Here is a 20,012-nt window from a genome sequence, read left to right on the forward strand (position 1 = left end):
CTCCCACAGTTGTGACTCTCTTGGGGTTTCTTGGGTTTTCCTCTCTTGAAGACCAGTGACCTTCAAGAGCTCGAGTCAGTGAGCAGTGTGTTGATGAGATTGCTCAGAGAAATGGCCTGTCAGGCTTCTCCCCTGATATGGAGCAGCCACTAAAGGTCCTGCAGCTCTGAGTTGGTGCTCTGCTGAGCTGGGATGTCACAAGCAGTGCCAGTGTGGCAGCAGCAAGCTCGGGGACAGCCACCTGCTCCTGCAGCTCTGCCTGTGCCCTCTCGTTTGTCCTGGAACGTGACTGCTGATCTTTGCTGAGATTACCCAAATTCAGGTTTGTTTTCTTGCTGTGACCTGGACTTGCCTTAAGCTGCACTACTATGGTAATGCCATGCCCAAATAGTTAGTAAATCTAGCAAGTGAGAGTTTCTTCAGCTGCAGCACAGTGGTGACTTCTCTGCGACTTCTCTGGCAGTGGTGTAAGACAGTATTGCTCAGTGCTGGTGGCTCTGGTGCTTTTGATGTGAGTCCTTCTGATTGCATTTCCTGGTGTCAGATTTCTGCCACCCTGGGGAATTCCCAGGATTTGTGCAAGATTTTGCTTTTTGAAGCTCTTCATCTTTGCTTGTCCCTTGCTTCCTCTTGAGTGAGTTCCAGACAACAGACATTGGGCTTCCTAAAGCTCATGCCTCTGCTGTGCTTTTGATACTGTCTGCTCTGAAGGCCTGTGCCCTGGGCAGCTGTGTCACAGCCTTCTATGAGCACTGTGTGATCATGTCAGAGGATGCTGAAGTGCTGGTAATACTTGGAAAGACCCTGGTGCTGATGGACAAAAGCAAGCCTTCTGGGTGAAACTCCATAGCAAAGAGGAGGATGTTGGCAGGATGAATTCCTGCCTTGGTTTCCTGCTGAATGGTTAATGATTACCCAAGTTATGGTCCTTTACCCACACAGATGTATCACAGGATCCAACAAAAAGGTTTGTTTTCTGAAGCACATGAAACTACAGTAGTAATATGCTGTATGCAAAATGTTCTTTCAATGAGTACAAAAAAACAACACCTGCTTTGTATGAGTGTTTTCTCATACAAAAAAAATGCCTTTTGCAACATAGAGCATGAATAAAATTGGGTTGCTTAATTATTCCTCACAAAGCTAGCAAGTGTGCCAGCTGAGGCAGAGAAAGACAACAGCACAATTAAAGATTTAGTTCATGCTGCAGTATGAACGTGGGAGGGAGGACACTGTCAGAGTGCTAAGCCATTGCCCCAGGACAAGAGGCATGACAGGACCTCATAATCGTGCTGCAATCTGAGCATAAGGGGACCTGCCTTCAGCACTGCCAGAAATCTTCACTGATGACAGCCACATGCAGTAATGTTTATATGGAATAGTGTGCCCTAAGCAGGGGGGTTTAGGCTTGCCTGAGATGGGGTTTGGAAGCCTGGAGGGTGGTGTACAAATGCAATGTGCAAATGCTCACTTCATGGAGCCACATGTAAGGTCAGCCTGGCTTCTGAAATTCTCTCTTAACTTTTTGTTCACCTTTTATTTAAAGCATTTCAATTTGGAAAATGAGTGCCTCATATAAATAAATGTCCTGGTTGTTGGCAGGACTCCACTGTACCTTTCAGATTACTCAACAGAAGTTTACTGCCAAAGCAAACTCTTCAGTCTACTCCTCCACTTCCTGCCCGGTTTATAATCTCCGTGCCCAATCCAGGAGCTGCAAGACCCCAGCCATGTTCGCCTCCCAGCTTCTCCTGCAAGCTGCAGTGTTGGGACTCACAGTCCTTCAGGCCCTTGCCTCCAATACCTTCACTGCAGCTGTCTATGAGCATGCAGTCATCCTGCCAGATGCCACTGACAAGCCTGTTTCTCCTGAAGAGGCTTTGGTCCTGATGAACAAAAACATGGATGTCTTGGAAGAGGCCGTCAAGGCAGCTGCCCAGCAGGTAGAAGGTGTATTGTGAGCATTGCTAATTCGTGTTGTTTTCTGCTGCTGACCTTCCTGGTTATCTGTGGCTGGATGAATTCTTGTAACAGCCTCTGTTGTGCCAGGGTGCCCACATCATTGTGACTCCTGAAGATGGCATCTATGGCTGGCTTTTCAGCAGAGAAACCATCTACCCCTACCTGGAGGATATCCCTGACCCAGCAGTGAACTGGATTCCTTGCACTGACCCTACAAGGTGATTTTTTGCTTGCAGTGAGTTCTGTGGTTTCAGTCTTGTCTGTCATGCAGTCATGAGCTGCTTGCAGTAAGTGCCTAAGAAATGCTGATTGTTCTTTTTGTTATTTTCTTATTCTGCCAAAAAAAAAGATGACAAAGAGGTTAGAGGAAAAAGAGGTTAGGTGGATTAGTGAGTTAAAGGCAGAGTCAGCAACAGAGAGCAGACTGCCAGAAAGAAGGCACAGCCTGAAGCGAGAGCTGAGCAGTGCGTGTTTGAAGTGCCTGTCTTATCTGTATTTTGCCTAGTTGTATTTCTCAGCAGAGGAATGAATGATAGAGGTTACTGTTGGGTCTTTTCTTTCTTCTCACAGCTAAGGATTTAATTTCTCTCAGTAAAATATTTCAGTTAGTCTCAAAGCAGCACAGTGACTCAACCACCTCCCTGGGCAGCCCATTCTGATGCCTGACCACACTTGCTGGGAAATTTATTTCCTAAGATCCACTCTAAACCTACCCAGTGGCAGCTTGAGGCCATTCCCTCTTGTTCTATCACTAATTACCCGTGAGAAGAGACCAGCACCAATCTCTCCACAACCTCCTTTCAGGTAGCTGTAGACAGTGATGAAGTTCATGTAAATGCTGTGGCTACTAAAGACTTAAAGGCAGCTGCCTTAAACAGAGTGGAGCTAAAGTAATCTTTTGGAATCAGGGCTTAGGTATGCCTGAAAAGTTATTTCAGAATTATTCTGAGTTGTGCTAGTTTGAAGCTAGCTAGAATGTTTTGGTGAGCAGGACTTTATCACAGGCTGCAAAAGGGAAACAATGATGATGTCTACTTCACTCATAGGCATGATGAGATGTATAAGAACAGAAATCAAAACATAGATAAGGCACTTCTCCTGCTGGGGAGCTCTGAGCTGCATCTCCCTCTCTAACCTCACCCTCTGTTTCTCTGACTAATCCACTTTGCTTCCTAACCCCCTGGCTGAACCTTCATTCTTCCTTGGGACTGGGGTAAGGTTGAGAGGGGTAGGGGGGAGGTGAAGGGGCAGTTGGGAGCCCCTTTTGAGGACTGAGGTTTCTGGGAGGGATGTTGTGTTTCTGTATTACCTTTTAGCTTGTCTATTTCTGTCTATAACTGTATATACTGTAACTATCTGCTTGTCTATTGTGCTAAGCTGTAAATCAATTTCCAGAGCTGGCTGAGTCTAGTCTGGGTGATTTCCAACGTGTGTGGGGGGGCAGGGAACGCCCAAACTATCACATAAGTTTGCCTATATACTGATTTATTGTCCTCTTTGTTCTCTAAAGCTGCCCATGTATTTCTCTGTGTCTTAGCTGGGAATTATGTCCACACACTAAATAATGCTAAGTGTACAGCAAAGGAGAACACAGGAAGAGATTTTGTTAAAGCTAAAAGAGGCCTGGAATTTAAAATGATGCTATGACTAGAGAATGACATTTACAGAAACTATGATCTGCTCTGTAAGTTTTTCAGCTCCTGGCACCGTTCAGTCGGTGGAATGTTAATGCTGAATGCATTTCTTCCGTGCCCAAATGAAAACTTGTGAATTCTTTTGTTGGTTTTGCTTTGCCCCAAAATACATTAGATTTGCTCCTGCTCCAGTGCAGGAACGACTCAGCTGCATGGCCAGGAGGAACTCCATCTATGTGGCTGCAAACATTGGGGACAAGAAGCTCTGTAACTCCACTGATCCCAGCTGCCCCAGCGATGGTCGCTATCAATACAACACCGATGTGGTCTTTGATCCAGAGGGGAAACTGGTGGCTCGTTACCACAAGGTAAGCAGGCACTTCAGCATCACCCTGTAGTTGATCATCATTGTAGTTTTGGACCTTCTGGCACTAATTTCACCTGAGTTTTACAATAGTTTTAAATGATTGCCAAGTGGCAACCAAACCAGAATAGTTTGATGCAAAGATGTTATAGGTCAGAGGGAAAAGCAGGCAAATGCTTGATGGATCAGGCATTATGCCCAAGAGCACCTAAGCTGCAGAGTGTGTGCCAGATAGCAAACACTCAAGGGCTGCATCTATGATACTGAAAGGGAAAGTAAGCAGTGTCAGAGTTTTCCATGCTCAGTACCTGTTAGCTGGCCCTCAGTACAGTGTTAATCAAGCCAGACAGCACTTTTGCAGGTAATGGCCTAGCAGGATGCAGCAGTTAATATTGGCTGGGTATTGCTTCCAGCAAGCAGCTGGGGCACAGTCCCCCCTTGAGTGAGAGGGTCAGCTGGATGATTGCAAACATGCTGCTCTGGACAGCTCAAGTACCTCAGCTCCCATTGCTGCCTTAAGGCTTGTCTCAGATGCAGGTGTGGCTGTTCAGAACCTTGCTTCGTTTTCAGTTTTTGATACATCTTTTTTTTTCACCCATAGTACAACCTCTTTAGAGGAGAAACTCAGTTTGATTACCCAAAAGAGCCAGAAGTTGTCACCTTTGAGACTCCCTTTGGCAAGTTCGGCATTTTCACTTGCTTTGACATCCTTTTCCATGAGCCTGCTGTGGTCCTGGTGAGCAAGTCACAGGTGGACACTGTGCTCTTCCCAACGGCTTGGATGAATGTCCTGCCATTTCTGACTGCAGTTGAGTTTCACTCTGCCTGGGCTATGGGCATGGGTGTCAATTTGCTTTCAGCAAATACTCACAACATTGGCATGGCAATGACAGGTGAGTTGCATGTGGGAAAAGGGAAACTGCCTTCAAAGCACCGAGTTCAGAAGCAGGCAGAAATGGTTTACACATCGTGAGATCTCTGGAAAACAGAGTTTCACTCAGACAAAAGAAAAATGAATGTAGTAAACAGCTTCAGGCAAGAAAATCTTCTGGGAAAGGTAAAATTGGAAAGCCCACAACATTACATTTTTATAATTTAAATGTGACATTTCATTTCTTAAAAAATATCATGAAGGTTCCCTTGCATTTGCAGCCTCTCACCTAGAAGTAGATTTTTTGGGAGTCTAAATTCAGCAGTAAAGTAGAGAAAAGAATGTTTTAAACAGAATTTAATAACCTAAATCCAAACATTCAGCAAAACATTCGTGGGGTTTTTGTGGCTGCTGAAGAATTAGAGATATTTATCTTTTGATTTGCTCTGAATACTTATTTATTGCTCCCCCCACCCACTTTTTAAACTGAGAAAATACTGCAGTAGCTACGTCTGTAACTCTTCCCTGAAGCCAAAGTGAAAGCCACAAAGGAACCTTTTTGTCTATCTGAGATAGACTGAGCTGAGTTCAGGTCACAGCTCTGAGTTCCTTCTGTGAAATGTAATTGCCCCATAGCTTTCTTCCTTGGCAAATCTACCACTCTTTGAGCTCTGAGTTCCATCTAAAAGAACCTAAGCTCTTTAAGGGATGGCCAAACGTCAAATTGCCAATTAAGGCTCAGATTTGAGATCCATTGAAGCACAAAAATTGTGAAGTTTAAGTCATGTTTTTACAGTGAAGGGTTAGTTTAGCAGTTCTGTGCTTTAAAAGTCTTCCAAAACTCTCCATAACTGAAACCAGCATCAGCAGAAAATCCCACCAGTGTGGCTCAGGGGGCAGCAGGCCCCCTCTGTCAGGGTGTGTGCCAGGGTGCAAGCTGACAGGGGGCTGGTGGCTGTCCTTGGCAGGCAGTGGGCTGTTCACACCAGAGGGACCTGCCACCTACCACTACAACAGCGACACTGAGAAGGGACAACTCCTGATAGCAGAGCTGAGTGCACAGCCCCGTCTTTCCCCCACCTACCCTCCTGCTGTCAACTGGAGCTTGTATGCCACAAGCATTGAGAAGTTTCCCGGAGGAAATGACACTTTTCCTGGAGCTGTCCGACGGGATGAGTTCACATTCAGTCACCTCAGACACAAAGGTGGAAATTACACTGTTTGCCAAGGAGACCTCTGCTGTCATTTGGTTTATCGGATGTCAAACCAGAGCAAAGATGAAGTTTATGTCCTGGGTGCATTTGATGGACTTCATGGTTCTGTCATTAAATACCACTGGCAGGTAACTGGATTTATAGGGGTGAATGCGGGTTGTATGTGCATACATCTCAGTGACCCCAAAGAACTTGTCCAGTGCTAAATCATAGAATCATAGAATGGTTCAGCTTTGAAGGGACTTCAAAGATCATCCAGTTCCAACCCCCTGCCATAGGCAAGGACACCTCCCACTAGAACAGGTCACTTAAGACCTCATCCAACTTATCCTTGAACACCTCCAGGAAGGGAGCATCCACAACCTCCTTGGGCAACCTGTCCCAGTGTTCCACCACCCTCACTGGGAAGAACTTCTTCCTAACATATAGTTTGAATCTCCCCTCTGCCAGTTTAACCCATTACTCTTTGTCCTGTCATTACAAGACCTTGTCAATAGTCCCTCCCCAGCCCTTCTGCAGGCCCCCTTCACATACTGGAAGGCCACTGCAAGGTCTCATGACAACATTTTTTGCTAACAAATCCATCTCTTGATTATGAAAATCTTAGCAGTATTTTGTTGTTGTGTATCCCCCTCCCCACAGATCTGCACACTCCTCAAGTGCAAGAGCACCGACCTGAACACGTGTGGGCAGCCAGTGGAGACAGCTCAGACCAAGTTTGAGATGTTCTCCCTCAGTGGCACATTTGGCACCAACTATGTCTTTCCAGAAGTCCTGTACAGTGGGGTGCAGCTGGCACCTGGGGAGTTTGAGGTAATGGGGCACGCTGGAGCTGTTTGAGAGAAGGTTTTCCAGGCTGGAGTGCTGGAAACTGATATGGCAACAAAATCTCATCCAAGAAAATCTTCATCACCATGTATGACTAATGAGAACCTAAGAAATCCGTTATTTTCATAGTCATCTTGTTATGAGAAAGACCAAATGTTTGTTTTGGGTTTGGGTTTTTTTTTGTCTGTTTGTTTTTGTTGCTTCCCCCTTTTTCTCGAAGATGGAGTCAGAGGAGGTTTTAAAGACTTTCATGTCCAAGGAAAAGTGGGAAGGCAGTGGCAGAGTCAGAAAAAATTCTGTTTCCTTTCACTCTGGTGATTGCCTTGTAGAAGTGCTCCATCAAAATAGTCAGTATTGAGGCCTGTCCTTCCTGTGCCATGCAGTGTTGCTGCTCCATCAGTGGACTATTAGTGTCATTCTGTCTCTTTCCCATTAGGTACTCCATGATGGACGTCTGAGAAGTAAGCACCGCACATCAAAACCACTCCTCACAGCAACACTTTTTGGAAGGCTTTATGAAAAGGACCTGCCACATCCTCTGCGAAGGTCCAGGACACATTAACTCCTTAGGTGTTACACAGTCATCCTTGATGGAGGGGAATTCCCTGCAGTGATTCACCTCCTCGTGAGCTGTGGCAGCTATCCTGTAACATCCCTCTTCTGCAGTCTTCCACTTCTGTTCAGCAGCCACAGCAGCTGGGTTTATTTAGGAGAAAGTGGTGTGGTCACTCTGTTAGGAATGCCTTTTTTTTTTTAAGAGCACTTGAGCCAGTGCAATCATTTTTCAGTATGAGAGCTGTCACATGGAATCTGTAATTAGAAGTTAGTTGGTTTTTATTGAGATGTATCATGTGGACTGCCAGGAGCACGCTAGAAAGAAGGCTGGTACTGAAAAGTGTGAAATGTGTGCCAGTTTGCTGCAGAAAACTGAGAATGTGGAGAAGTCTTTCTGTGCCTTTGGCCCTTTCCTGTTTTTCAGATTAAATAAGCAATTTTCAGATTGTGTTGTCCATGTTTCTCAGCCTTACAAACTGATCAATAGGGCCTCTCTAATCACAGAATCACAGAATCATAGTGTCAACCAGGCTGGAAGAGACCTCCAAGATCATCCACTCCAACCCAGCCATGTCCAGTCAACCAGAACATGGCACTAAGTGCTCCATCCAGGCTTTTCTTCAACACCTCCAGGCACAGCAACTCCACCACCTCCCTGGGCAGCCCATTCCAATGCCAATCACTCTCTAACAAGAACTTCCTCCTAACATCCAGCCTAGACCTCCCCTGGCACAACTTGAGACTGTGTCCCCTTGTTCTGTTGCTGGTTGCCTGGGAGAAAAGAGCAACTCTCACCTGGCTGCAGCCTCCCTTCAGGTAGTTGTAGACAGCAATGAGGTCTGCCCTGAGCGTCCTCTTCTGCAGGCTGCACACCCCCAGCTCCCTCAGCCTCTCCTCAGGAGGTGAGGAGATTCAGACTGAAGGTGAGGAGGAAGTTCTTCAGCATGAGAGTGGTGAGAGCCTGGAATGGGTTGCCCAGGCAGGTGGTTGAGGACCCATCCCAGAAGGTGTTTAAGGCCAGGCTGGATGAGGCTCTGGGCAGCCTGGTCTAGGGTAGGGTGTCCCTGCCCATGGCAGGGGGGTTGGAACTAGATGATCCTTGTGGTCCCTTCCAACCCTGACTGATTCTCTGTTTCTATATGCAGAAACTCACCTGGACACTGCCCTGTGCAACCTGCTATGGCTGAACCTGTTCTGGCAGAGGGCTTGGGCTAGATGATCTCCAGAGACCCCTTCCAATCCCTATGGCTCTGTGACTCTGAAGTGAAGCTGTCACTCCTGTGTCTCTAGTTATCCACCCCCCTCACTTTTGTAAATTTGTAGGTCTAAGTTCAAGTTTCTGTTATTTACAGATACCCCAACAAAGCTTTTTTATTCTGAGAACACCTAAATGTCTGCCAAAAGCAGCTGTTTGTAGAAACAAGAAGCCACAGCATAGATTTGACCTCATGAGAAATGTTATTTAACAATCTCCTCTCAGAGGCAGAGGTTAAGGGACAATGATAGTATTGCCAGGTGGGGGTTGGTCTCTCCTACCAGGCAAGCAGCAACAGAACAAGGGGACACAGTCTCAAGTTGTGCTGGGAGAAATATAGGCTGGATGTTAGGAGGAAGTTGTTGCCAAAGAGAGTGATTGGCATTGGAATGGGCTGCCCAGGGGGGTGGTGGAGTCACTGTCCCTGTAGGTGTTCAAGAAAAGCCTGGATGAGACACTTAGTGCCATGGTCTGGTTGATTGGACAGAGCTGGGTGCTAGGTTGGCCTGGATGATCTTGGAGGTCTCTTCCAACCTGGTTGATTTTATGATTCTATGATTATAAACTGATATTTTGATTACAAGCTTCTGTCACCCAAAAAATACCCAACTAAACAACCACAACAAAACAACAACCACAAAACAACAATCAACTAACAAAAAAACCCAAACAATAAAAAGCCAAAACCCAAACCCAAAACTGTTTTGGGGTGATTATTCCTCTCTATTGCTTTTTGCCTTCACATAAAGCTGGGTGGCTCACGTTTTTAGCAATGGACATTTTGCCCTCTAGTGGTTTCTCTCTGTTACCAAATGTTCGGGAAAAAAAACTATTTCTTTACCCAGGAATATTTGAATTTTATTATATATATATATATATATATATATATATGTATATTTTATTTTGCATTCTGCACTGGAATACTTTAGGCTCTGCTTAGCTTCTCATGGGGAGTTGCAGGACAATCAGTTTTAAGATTAATCTGAATGCAGTGGGATCTTTTGTCTCTACATCCACTGATGCATCCTTCAAGACTTAGCTTTTGTTTTTGGTGTCCTCAAGTCCTTTGCTGTGAGGATGGGGAGGCACTGAAGCAGGTTGCCCATGGAAGTGGTAGAAGCCCCATCCCTGGAAGTTTTTGAGGCCAGTCTGGATGTGGCTCTGAGCAACCTGATCTAGTGTGAGGTATCCCTGTCCATGACAGGTGGTTTGAAGTTAGATGACCCCTTCCAGCCCTGACAATTCCATACTTCTATGATTCTACATATGCTACTTGCAGGGATTGTTGGTAGGAAACTAAATGTCACTGTAGTTTAATTTGAAAGTAGTAGCAAAGATGTTAGTTGGCAAAGATTTAGCTTTTAAGTGCAGCTTTACTTTAAAACAGGGACACTATGCCAGGGGAAATTTAGGCTGGAGGTGAGGAGAAAGTTCTTCACTGAGAGAGTCATTGGACACTGGAATGGGCTGCCCGGGGAGGTGGTGGAGTCGCCGTCCCTGGAGCTGTTCAAGGCAGGATTGGACGTGGCACTTGGTGCCATGGTCTAGCCTTGAGCTATGTGGTAAAGGGTTGGACTTGATGATCTGTGAGGTCTCTTCCAACCTTGGTGATACTGTGATACTGTGACACTTTCTGGCCATTGTTGCCTGATCTAGGGTAGGATGTCCCTGCCCACAGCAGGGGGGGTTGGAGCTAGATGATCCTTGTGGTCCCTCCAAACCCTGACTGATTCTGTGACTCTATGCATAATGGTTCTTGTTGCTTTAACAAAACAAAGCTGTGCTGTAATATACTTGATAGAGTGGCATATATCTGCTGCAGGAATTCTCTTTGATTCCCTAAGGCAGTTATGCTTGTTTAGGTCATGAATTGTTGATAGACAATATGGTTTTAGGTTTGTTCTAAAAGCTGCAGTCATTGCCTTGATGCTCTGGGAGTATGAGAAAGTGCTCATTTGAGCCTAGCTAGAATAAATAACAGAGTCACTGTCTGGGTTTTGTGCTGCACTTCTCTCTCTAACCTAACCTGCCATCTGTGTGACTAATCCACCTGCTTCCTAACCCCCCTGGCAGACCCTCAAAACTACCTTAAACATAAGGCAAGATCTTGAGTAAGGTTGAGGGGTGGGAGGAAGGTGGAAGGGTGGTTGAGAGCCCCTCCTGGGGACTCAGGTTTCTGGGAGGGTTGTTGTGTTTCTGTATTACCTTTTAACTTGTATGTTTCTGTCTATAGCTGTACCTATGGTAACTATCTGCTTGCCTATATGTGTGTGTAAATGCAAAGCTTCATTCAATTTCCAGAGCTGCTGAGTCTAGTCTGGGTGATTTTCCAAAGTGTGTGGGGGAGGGTAGCACCCAAACCATCACAAGGAGTGTATTTGGATTCTTGAGACTGTATCACACTGGTTTTCTGTTGCCATATTTATATGCTTTTATTGTATGAAGTTTTGCTGAAATGGCATTTTGCCCCTTCCCCCCTATCCCCATTTATTTGGAGCTGTGCAGAGAACAAATTGTTCTATGTAATATATGTCATATTCTTCTGAAAGGAAGAGTCCTAATTAAGATGATGCAGAACCAAGTGGAATTAAAGATACATGTGGCTCAGGATTGTTTCTGTTCAATATAAGCTAAAAATAACCATTTAGGAGGTATGTAAGCTCAGTACCAAGTTTCATTGCATCTGTGAATTCAAGTATTTCCTGACTGGAACAAGAGAGGTTACCAGATTCATGCTTTTCTGGTTATCTGCCACATGCTTGCCAAACTGTTTAACTCATTCCCAAAACAAACAATTGTCTGACAGTTTGGGTGCTACCTGCCCCCCCACTCTTATGAAGTCACCCAGACTAGACTCAGCTGAGCTGGAAATTAAGAAATGAAGCTTTATATTTACAGCTCAGCACAATATACAAGCAGATACTTACAATATATACAGCTATAGACAGCTATGTAGCTGTCTAAGCTAATCCTTCTGCTTTCTAAACCTCCCTGGCTGATCCTCCAAAGTCACCTTGTACATAAGGCAAAGTCTAGGATAAGGTAGAGAGGTGGAAAGGAGGTGGAAGGGTGGTTGGGAGCCCCCCCTGGGGAGTCTGGTTTCTGGGAGGGTCGCTGTGTTTCTGTATTGCTTTTTAACTTGTATGTTTCTGTCTATAGCTGTATGTATTGTAAATATCTGCTTGTCTGTTGTGCTAAGCTGTGAATATACAGCTTCCAGCTCAGCTGGATCTAGTCTGGGTGATTTCATAAGAGTGGGGAGGCAGGTAACACCAAACCATCACACTGGAGCAGCCCTGGGAACCCAGGCAGGATATGCTGGGACATGGCAAATCCTGCTGTTCTCTTTAGGCAACTGAATCTCACCTCCACCATCTCAGTTCCAAGTCATACCTGTCGTATAACTGCCTATATGAAGTTTCATGTTGCTGACTAGGTAGTGGAATGGGCATTTTGGTAATGCCTAGTTAAATCAGAGTGGCCTAGCCAGTGGACAAGCCTGATCTTGGCTTGGGCAGGGTTCTGTGACTCTATTTCATTGCATCCATGCATGCTGAAGGACTTATCAGCATGAGATATCACTAACAGTACTACTGCATATTGAGACAGCTCCATCATTCTGCCAATACACAACACAGAACAGAAAAGAAGTTCAGAAGTTAGTTCAGTGTAGAACAGAGGCTTGGAAATGTGGCTTTGTCTGGCACACAAAATACAGTCCCCCCCTCCCCCCTTTTCTCTATTTTTCTCCTTGGTCACTGCCCTCACACTGCTTTAATCAGCTATCCCCTGCAACGCTGTCGGATAGCATACCAATGAGAACACTCAAGAGTTAAGTCTTCTGAAGGCTACAACTTGTTTCTATAGCTACATTATGCTTCATTTGCATAAATCCAGTTGCTTCAGGATTTATGGCAGAATGAGTAAGACTTTTTTATTGCTTTGCATTTCTGACTTTTTCCACATTGCCACTGGTGACGCAATGTCTAATATATATTTTGCTAAGCACTGCAGTTGCATTGCCTAAAACAGTGACTCCAGCTGGTGTCCCAGGGTGAAAAATACTGTTTCCTTTATATTTTTTTTTGTCTTTGTCTGAATAAGTTTGCTTGAAAAAATGTATTCTTGAAGCAGATTTTGTAACATCTGCTTCCAGCTCTAATTCTCTCTTTTACCATCTGTCTTATCTTAATTCTGCTTTTAGAATGGCAAACAGAACCCCAAGGATGCTGTGAGTCACTGAGAACAGTGGGCAAACTCTAGCAGCCTTTGACTGTTGAAAGCACAAATTTCACAGAATCACAGAATGTCAGGAGCTGGAAGGGACCCTCAAAGATCATCCAGTCCAAGCCCCCTCCCAGAGCAGGATCACCTAGACCAGATCACACAGGGATGCATCCAGGCAGGTCTTGAATATCTCCAGAGAGGGAGACTCCACAACTCGCCTGGGCAGTCTGTTCCAGGGTTTTGTCACCCTCACAGGGAAAAAACTCCTCCTCATGTTTCCATGGAACTTCCTATGCTTCAACTTCCTCCCATTGCCCCTTGTGCTGTCATTGGGCATCACTCAGCAGAGCCTGGCCCCAGCCTCCTGGCACTCACCTATACATATTTATAATCGTAGATGAGGTCACCTCTCAGTCTCCTCTCCAAGCAGCAGAACCCCAGCTCCCTCAGTCTCTCCTCATAAGAGAGATGGTCCATTCCCTTCATCATCTTTGTGGCTCTGCACTGGACTCTCTCATATATTTCTATGTCCCTCTTGAACTGAGGAGTGGGGGGGTGGGATAGAACTGGACACAGTACTCCAGATGTGGCCTCACCAGAGCAGAAGTTGCATTTGAACTTAGCCCTTGTCCTGGCTTTGCTGGGACAGAATCCCAGGCTAGCCATAGGCTGCAGATCATCACAACTGATTTTAGCTGGCTCACAAGGGTACCCTGTTCCATAAGCATCACGCTCAGTGTAAAGGAGGAAATTTGTCGAGGGAAGCCTCCTTCTTGGGCTCCTCCTTGCTTTGCTTCTCTTCCTTCTTCTGCTCTTAAGGCCTGAGGCAATATACAGCCTGCCTTTGGGGATATTGTGACAGTGGCACTTTTGCTAGCCTGAGTTTAACTTGATATAGTTTGTACTGACATTGGCATTCATTTACTATTTCATTAAATGCATTTTTAAAATGCATTTTTATTTCAACTTTTGAGTCTTTTTTTCCAGATTGCTATTCCCAGGTGATAGTATAACTGCTATAGTTTATCCCCAGACAAAAGCCAAATGTGGGTAGCCCTGCCTTCCTGCTCCAAATGAATACCCTGGCGAAAGTGTGGATTCTTAGTGTTTAATAACACAGACTTATAAGAAGTCTGAAGATAGGTTAAAAGGCAAAAAAAAAAATGTTTACTTATCTATTTTAAATCAAAATTACACCACCAGGCTTGTGCATCTGACCAGCTTCAGAAAAAGAGAAAACAAATTAGTTCTCCTAGCAAATTCTTTCTTCAACAGTTCAGTTTTAACCTAATTAAAAAAGAGTTAAAAGTACATATCTAAACTCAGGTCATTATCACAGAATCATAGAATCAACCAGGTTGGAAGAGACCTCCAAGATCATCCTCTCCAATCTATCCCCCAGCCCCATCCAGTCAACTAGACCATGACACTAAATGCCTCACCCAGGCTTTTCTCTACTCTACCACTTCTTAGTGCTATAGTGAAAGAAAAAACCAAACTATTATTTGCCCAACATACCCTACAGACATTTTAAAGATAGAGGTCCTTGTAAATTAACCTTTCATGTAATGTGCTATCTAACCTACAGACTAGTATTTTCCCCATTGCTTATTACCTATTTTCAGTTTGTAATAGAGTAATATTTCTTGCTGGCTTCATGGTGATCAATGTTTTGCACTCAGGCTGTCAACCTGTCACAAGTGTGTCCAATTCTGGTCCTCACAACACAAGAAAGATGCAGACTGGACACAGTCTGAAGGAGAGATGTGAACACGATCAAGGGGCTGGAGAACCATTCTATGAGGAGATGCTGAAAGTTTGGGGCCTTAGAGAAAGACAGGCTTAGTGGGTGCCTCATTGCTGTCTACAACTACCTGAAGGGATGCTGTAGCCAGGTGGGGGTTGGTCTCTTCTGCCAGGCAACCAGCAAGAGGACAAGTCTCAAGTTGTGCCAGGGGAGGTCTAGTCTGGATTTTAGGAGGAAGTTGTTGCCAGAGAGAGTGATTGGCATCGGAATGGGCTGCCCAGGGAGGTGCTGGAGTCACTGTCACTGGAGGTGTTCAAGATAAGGATGGATGAGGCACTTAGTCCCATGTCCCATGGTGTAGTTAATTGGACAGGGCTGGGTGCTAGGTTGGACTGGATGATCTTGGAGGTCTCTTCCCACCTGATTGATTCAATGATTCTATGATTCTATCACAGTATTCCTGTATTTAAAGAGCAATTGCAAAGAGGATGGAGGCTTTCTTTTCACAAGGATCCACATGGAGATGCCACAGGGCAATAGATACAAGTTGTACACCAGGAAGGGTTTCATCATGATATAAGATTTTTTTATAGTGAAAACAGTTGTTCAGTGTCTCCAGGGTCATGGCAGAGTCCCCACTGCTGGAGGTTTTTCAGCTGTAGTTGGACAGGGACCTAGATAGTCTCATCTAGGTTCCCTTCCCACAAAATGATATTCTGAGCTTCTTTTCAGCTTGGACTGTTCTGTGGTTCTGCTACATCTACTAAGTGTGTTCTTTGAAGGACAAGGTAAATACTTTTTTAGGAGACAGCCCCAGTGCATATTTAAATAGTGCTACTTGTTTAATACCTTCAGTATTTCTACTGAATTGTCTACCTACCTACCTAATATCATCCTCCCTCAGGGTGAGTAGCAAGATAGTGACAGGAGGCAAACATACACCTTGATGCATACAAAGCACTACTACTGACCTGCTCTTTGAGTTAATCTTACCACTAGAAGCCACTTTATTTTTTTTTTCCTTCATTGATACCTGAAAGGGAACAAAGATCTGTCAAAGGGAACCTCATACATGTATGTCTGGTTTGCTGTCTTTCTGCCTCCTGGCTGGTTGTTACTATTTTTTGCTGATGAAGAGATGTCAAGAAAGTAGCAGCTCGAAAAGTTCACAGTCTGAAGTTAATGTAAAATTGGCAGCTTTGCAGCCATGTAAAATGTGAGATTGACAGAGTGATCTGCTCAGTTCATGCATCAAGTTACCTGTTTACAGTGCATGTACCACATCCCTTTGCTGCAAAGGCACTGACATGTGAGAGTGGTGATCTCTCAACATCTTTGATTACTTTGTGCTGAGCCTGTCTCCTTTCTGTGTCCATGTTGCCCAGGGTTCATTCATCACACCCTTGGCTATCGATCAAAAGAGTCCATTGAACTAATTTTTAAAGGTTAAAATATCAACAAGTTTTGGGGTTTTCTGGTTGGTTGCTTGCTTTTGGTTTTTGTTTTGTGTTTGTTTTTTATTGTTGCCTTTTTCTTGGTTTTGTTTGGTTTTAATTCGAATGTAACCAATAAATATATACTCACTTTACTGCAGATAGGACAGAACAAGGGGACACAGTCTCAAGCTGTGCCAGGGGTGGTATAGGCTGGATGTTAGGAGGAAGTTCTTCACAGGGAGAGTGATTTGCCATTGGAATGGGCTGCCCAGTGAGGTGGTGGAGTCACCATCCCTGGGGGTGTTCAAGAAAAGCCTGGCTGAGGCACTTAGTGCCATGGTCTGGTTGATTGGCTAGGGCTGGGTGCTAGGTTGGCCTGGCTGATCTTGGAGGTCTCTTCCAACCTGGATGATTCTATGACTCTATCATTCTATTTATTACATTAATGAAATATTATTTCATTGTATGTTACTAATATTGGGAGAGAAAGGGGTGTGATTATGCAAAACTAATGATCTGTACTAATTTTGATATCCAGGTGATGATTGTTAATAAGTATGCAAACTTTATTAACGTTAAAACTCACCAGAAAACTTACTCACAAGGTTCAAAAATGTACAGGTTGGAAATTTGTACATGCAGGGAACAGGCAAAACTAGAGCACTTATTGCTTAAAAGTGGCAGATGGAAGAGGCTTTTAAGAATTTACTCACAAAGTATAAATCAGTACCCAAAACACATAGAACTCTGTCTTGTTGGCTGCTGAGATTTGATTCTTCCCAGACTTCTGGGGAAAGGAGGCAGACAATCTCTGACCTTGTCCTTGATCTGTGTATTTCCAGGACTTCTCATCTTGGCAGGAGACTTTCAGGTGCAAGCAAGATGTCTTCTGATGTGCAATCTCAGCATGATGTCATGCTGGCTATGCAGGCCAATCAAGTGCAGGCATTTAGAGCCTGTTCCTGGTAAGCTCTCCAGGCAAACTCAGGATGCAAAATAAGGTGGCAGCAGCACCATGCTGCCTGCTTATCCCTTCTATCAATACCCGGCCTGAGACTAATGAACATTGGACATAGATTAGCCAATTGGAATGGCACTTTGCCAAGATTCACCATATTAGGTGAAGCCATAGGCTTGCTTTACCCAAATTTGGCAAAAGCATAGGCCTTGCACAAGGCAGACACAAGCTAAGTGTGTGTACCTTGCTTACCACAGGACCAAGCCAAGTCTGGGCAGGCCAAGTCCTTAGACTTAGAGGGTCCAGGTTCTTTTGTTTTCTTTCCCGCAGCTGCTTCTCCCATGGAGCAGAAAAACATGCCTGGGCAAGCCAGGACATGTATGGGCCTATTTTGGGCCCATCAGGCCTACCAAAACAGGGTGTGAAGATTCTTCCCCCCCAATATTATTGACATACAATGAAATGTTAAATGCCCATTCTGTTGTGCAAAAGACTATGGTTTTTTTGTTTGTTTGCTTTTTTTCCCTATAGGTTCAACAATATAATAATGAGGATTATTTTGGCTCAAAAACTGGGAGAGGAAACTTGATGTTAGTTACAAGGATTAGAAATCACCTTGTGGTAGTGAGAATTAAGGTCAGTCATGCTACCTCAGGCAGAAGGGGAAAAGCATCTTCAATACTTCATAGGACTGAAATTCAGCACATCATTTCAATCCTCTCCTGATAGTCTTAGACAAGGCCTGATATTAGATACCAGCCAAATTTTCCATGATGAAAAATTCATTCTAATATATAAAGCTTTGACATAAAGAGCAATTTGGGACTTTTATGGAGTCATCATTATGTTTGTTTTCTGTAAACCGGTCTCAGAGTTAATTTGTCAGGGTGACATTCATCTTGCTTAGCTTTATTACTCTAAAAACTAGATATATCACCTAAAGGAACTGTCTGGGACTCTGGATAGAGACACAGTCTTAAAAGCAGATTTATACTGTGTATTTTAAGCTTGGTTAAACTGAGCTTGGAAAATGAATCAAGTTTTCTCTTAATGGAGGTCTTTATAGCACTGGAAAAGCCCAGAGTATAAGCTCCAGAACTAACCAACATTTCTGATGGCTAAAGTTGCATGCAATTTCAAATTCTTCTTTACACAAGCAGTATGCTGACTGAAAGAAGCAGCAACTGCTTGTATCTACATGGGCCCATGCCAACATCATGAGGTTCAACAAGACCAAGAGCAGGATCCTGCATCTGATATAGGCTGGGCAGTGACTGGCTTGAGGGCAGCCTTAAATAAAAGGACTTGGAGGTGCTGGTAGATGAGAAGCTCAACATGAGCCAGCAGTGCACACTTGCAGCCCAGAAAAGCCAACCAGATCCTGGGCTGCATCGAGAGAAGTGTGGGCAGCAGGTCAAGAGAAGTGATTCTCCCCTCTACTCTGCTCTGGTGAGACCTCACCTGGGGTGCTATGTCCAGTTCTGGAGTCACAGTTACAAGAAAGATATGGACGCTCTGGAACATGTGCAGAGAAGAGCCACGAGGATGATCAGAGGGCTGGAGCACCTCTCCTATGGAGACAGACTGAGAGAGTTGGGGCTGTTCAGTCTGGAGAAGGGAAGGCTCTGAGAAGACCTTATTGTGGCCTTCCAGTATCTAAGGAGGGCTACAGGAAAGCTGGTGAGGGACTTTTTAGGATGTCAGGTAGAGATAAGAGTAGGGGGAGTGGAACAAAACTAGAAGTGAATAGATTGAGATTGGATGTTAGGAAGAAGTTCTTCAGCATAAGGGTGGTGAGACACTGAAACAGGTTGCCCATGGAGGTGGTGGAAGCCCCATCCCTGGAGGTCTTTGAGGCCAAGATGGATGTGGCTCTGAGCAGCTTGATCTAGTGTGAAGTGTCCCTGCCCATGGCAAGGAAGTTAGAACTGGATGCTCCCTGAGGTCCCTTCCAGCCCTGCCGATTCTGTGATGCTAGATGGACGCATGAGGATGTGATTGTCACAGGAATGTCTGTAAGTTGGACCCATGGGGGTGGGGTGTTTTACAAGGACTACTGCTATGTCTTTTTGAAAGAATAAAAACGTTTAAGGGTCATTGTGGTGGTTTGGGTGTCATCTGCCTCCCCCCCCACTTTGGAAATCACCCAAACTAGGCTCAGCCAGCTCTGGAAATTTGAATGAAGCTTATATTTACAGCTTAGCACAATAGACAAGCAGATAGTTACAGTAGATACAGTTATAGAAAATACAAGGTAAAAGGTAATACAGAAATACAGAAACCTGAGTCCCCAGAGGGGCTCTCAACCACCCTTCCACCTTCTCCCATCCCTCTACCTTACTCTAGACGTTGTCTTGTGCTCCAAGGAAGAATGGAGGGTAGGCCAGGAGAGGTTAGGAAGCAAAGTGGATTAATCAGAGAGATGGAGGAGCACTGGTCAGACCACACCTTGAGTACTGTGTCCAGTTCTGGGTCCCTCAATTCAAGAAGGATGTTGAGGTGCTGGAACATGTCCAGAGAAGGGCAACAAAGCTGGTGAGGGGCCTGGAGCACAAATCCTATGAGGAGAGGTTGAGGGAGCTGGGGGTGTTTAGCCTGGAGAAGAGGAGGCTCAGGGGTGATCTTATTACTGTCTACAACTACCTGAAGGAACATTGTAGCCAGGTGGGGGGTAGCCTCTTCTCCCAGGTAACCAGCAATAGAACAAGGGGACACAGTCTCAAGTTGTGCCAGGGTAGGTATAGGCTGGATATTAGGAAGAAGTTCTTCACAGAGAGAGTGATTTCCCATTGGAATGGGCTGCCCGGGGAGGTGGTGGAGTCACCGTCCCTGGGGATCTTCAAGCAAAGACTGGCTGAGGCACTTAGTGCCATGGTCTAGTTGATTGGATAGGGCTGGGTGCTAGGTTGGACTGGATGATCTTGGAGGTCTCTTCCAACCTGGTTGATTCTATGATTCTAG

The 20,012-nt window shown here is 44.9% G+C and overlaps 1 protein-coding gene across 1 annotated transcript; it reads left to right on the plus strand.

The window, feature by feature from the left end:
* Positions 1–1,730: 1,730 nt before the first annotated feature.
* LOC135189134 (pantetheinase-like) lies at positions 1,731–7,435 on the plus strand. Its single transcript, XM_064169159.1, has 7 exons — positions 1,731–1,943; positions 2,050–2,180; positions 3,772–3,964; positions 4,562–4,853; positions 5,800–6,173; positions 6,688–6,858; positions 7,310–7,435. The coding sequence occupies exons 1-7, from the start codon at positions 1,731–1,733 to the stop codon at positions 7,433–7,435; spliced, it is 1,500 nt and encodes a 499-aa protein (XP_064025229.1).
* The last annotated feature ends 12,577 nt before the right edge of the window (positions 7,436–20,012 follow it).

This window comes from Pogoniulus pusillus, chromosome 31, assembly GCF_015220805.1.
Source record: "Pogoniulus pusillus isolate bPogPus1 chromosome 31, bPogPus1.pri, whole genome shotgun sequence".
Lineage (NCBI taxonomy): Eukaryota > Metazoa > Chordata > Aves > Piciformes > Lybiidae > Pogoniulus > Pogoniulus pusillus.

Excerpts from the sequence above, each read along its gene's own strand:
- LOC135189134 (XM_064169159.1), top strand. The coding sequence starts at position 1,731 with ATGTTCGCCTCCCAGCTTCTCCTGCAAGCTGCAGTGTTGGGACTCACA. Across the intron at positions 1,944-2,049 it reads TCAAGGCAGCTGCCCAGCAG|GGTGCCCACATCATTGTGAC; the intron begins GTAGAAGGTGTA and ends CTGTTGTGCCAG. Across the intron at positions 2,181-3,771 it reads CCTTGCACTGACCCTACAAG|ATTTGCTCCTGCTCCAGTGC; the intron begins GTGATTTTTTGC and ends AAAATACATTAG.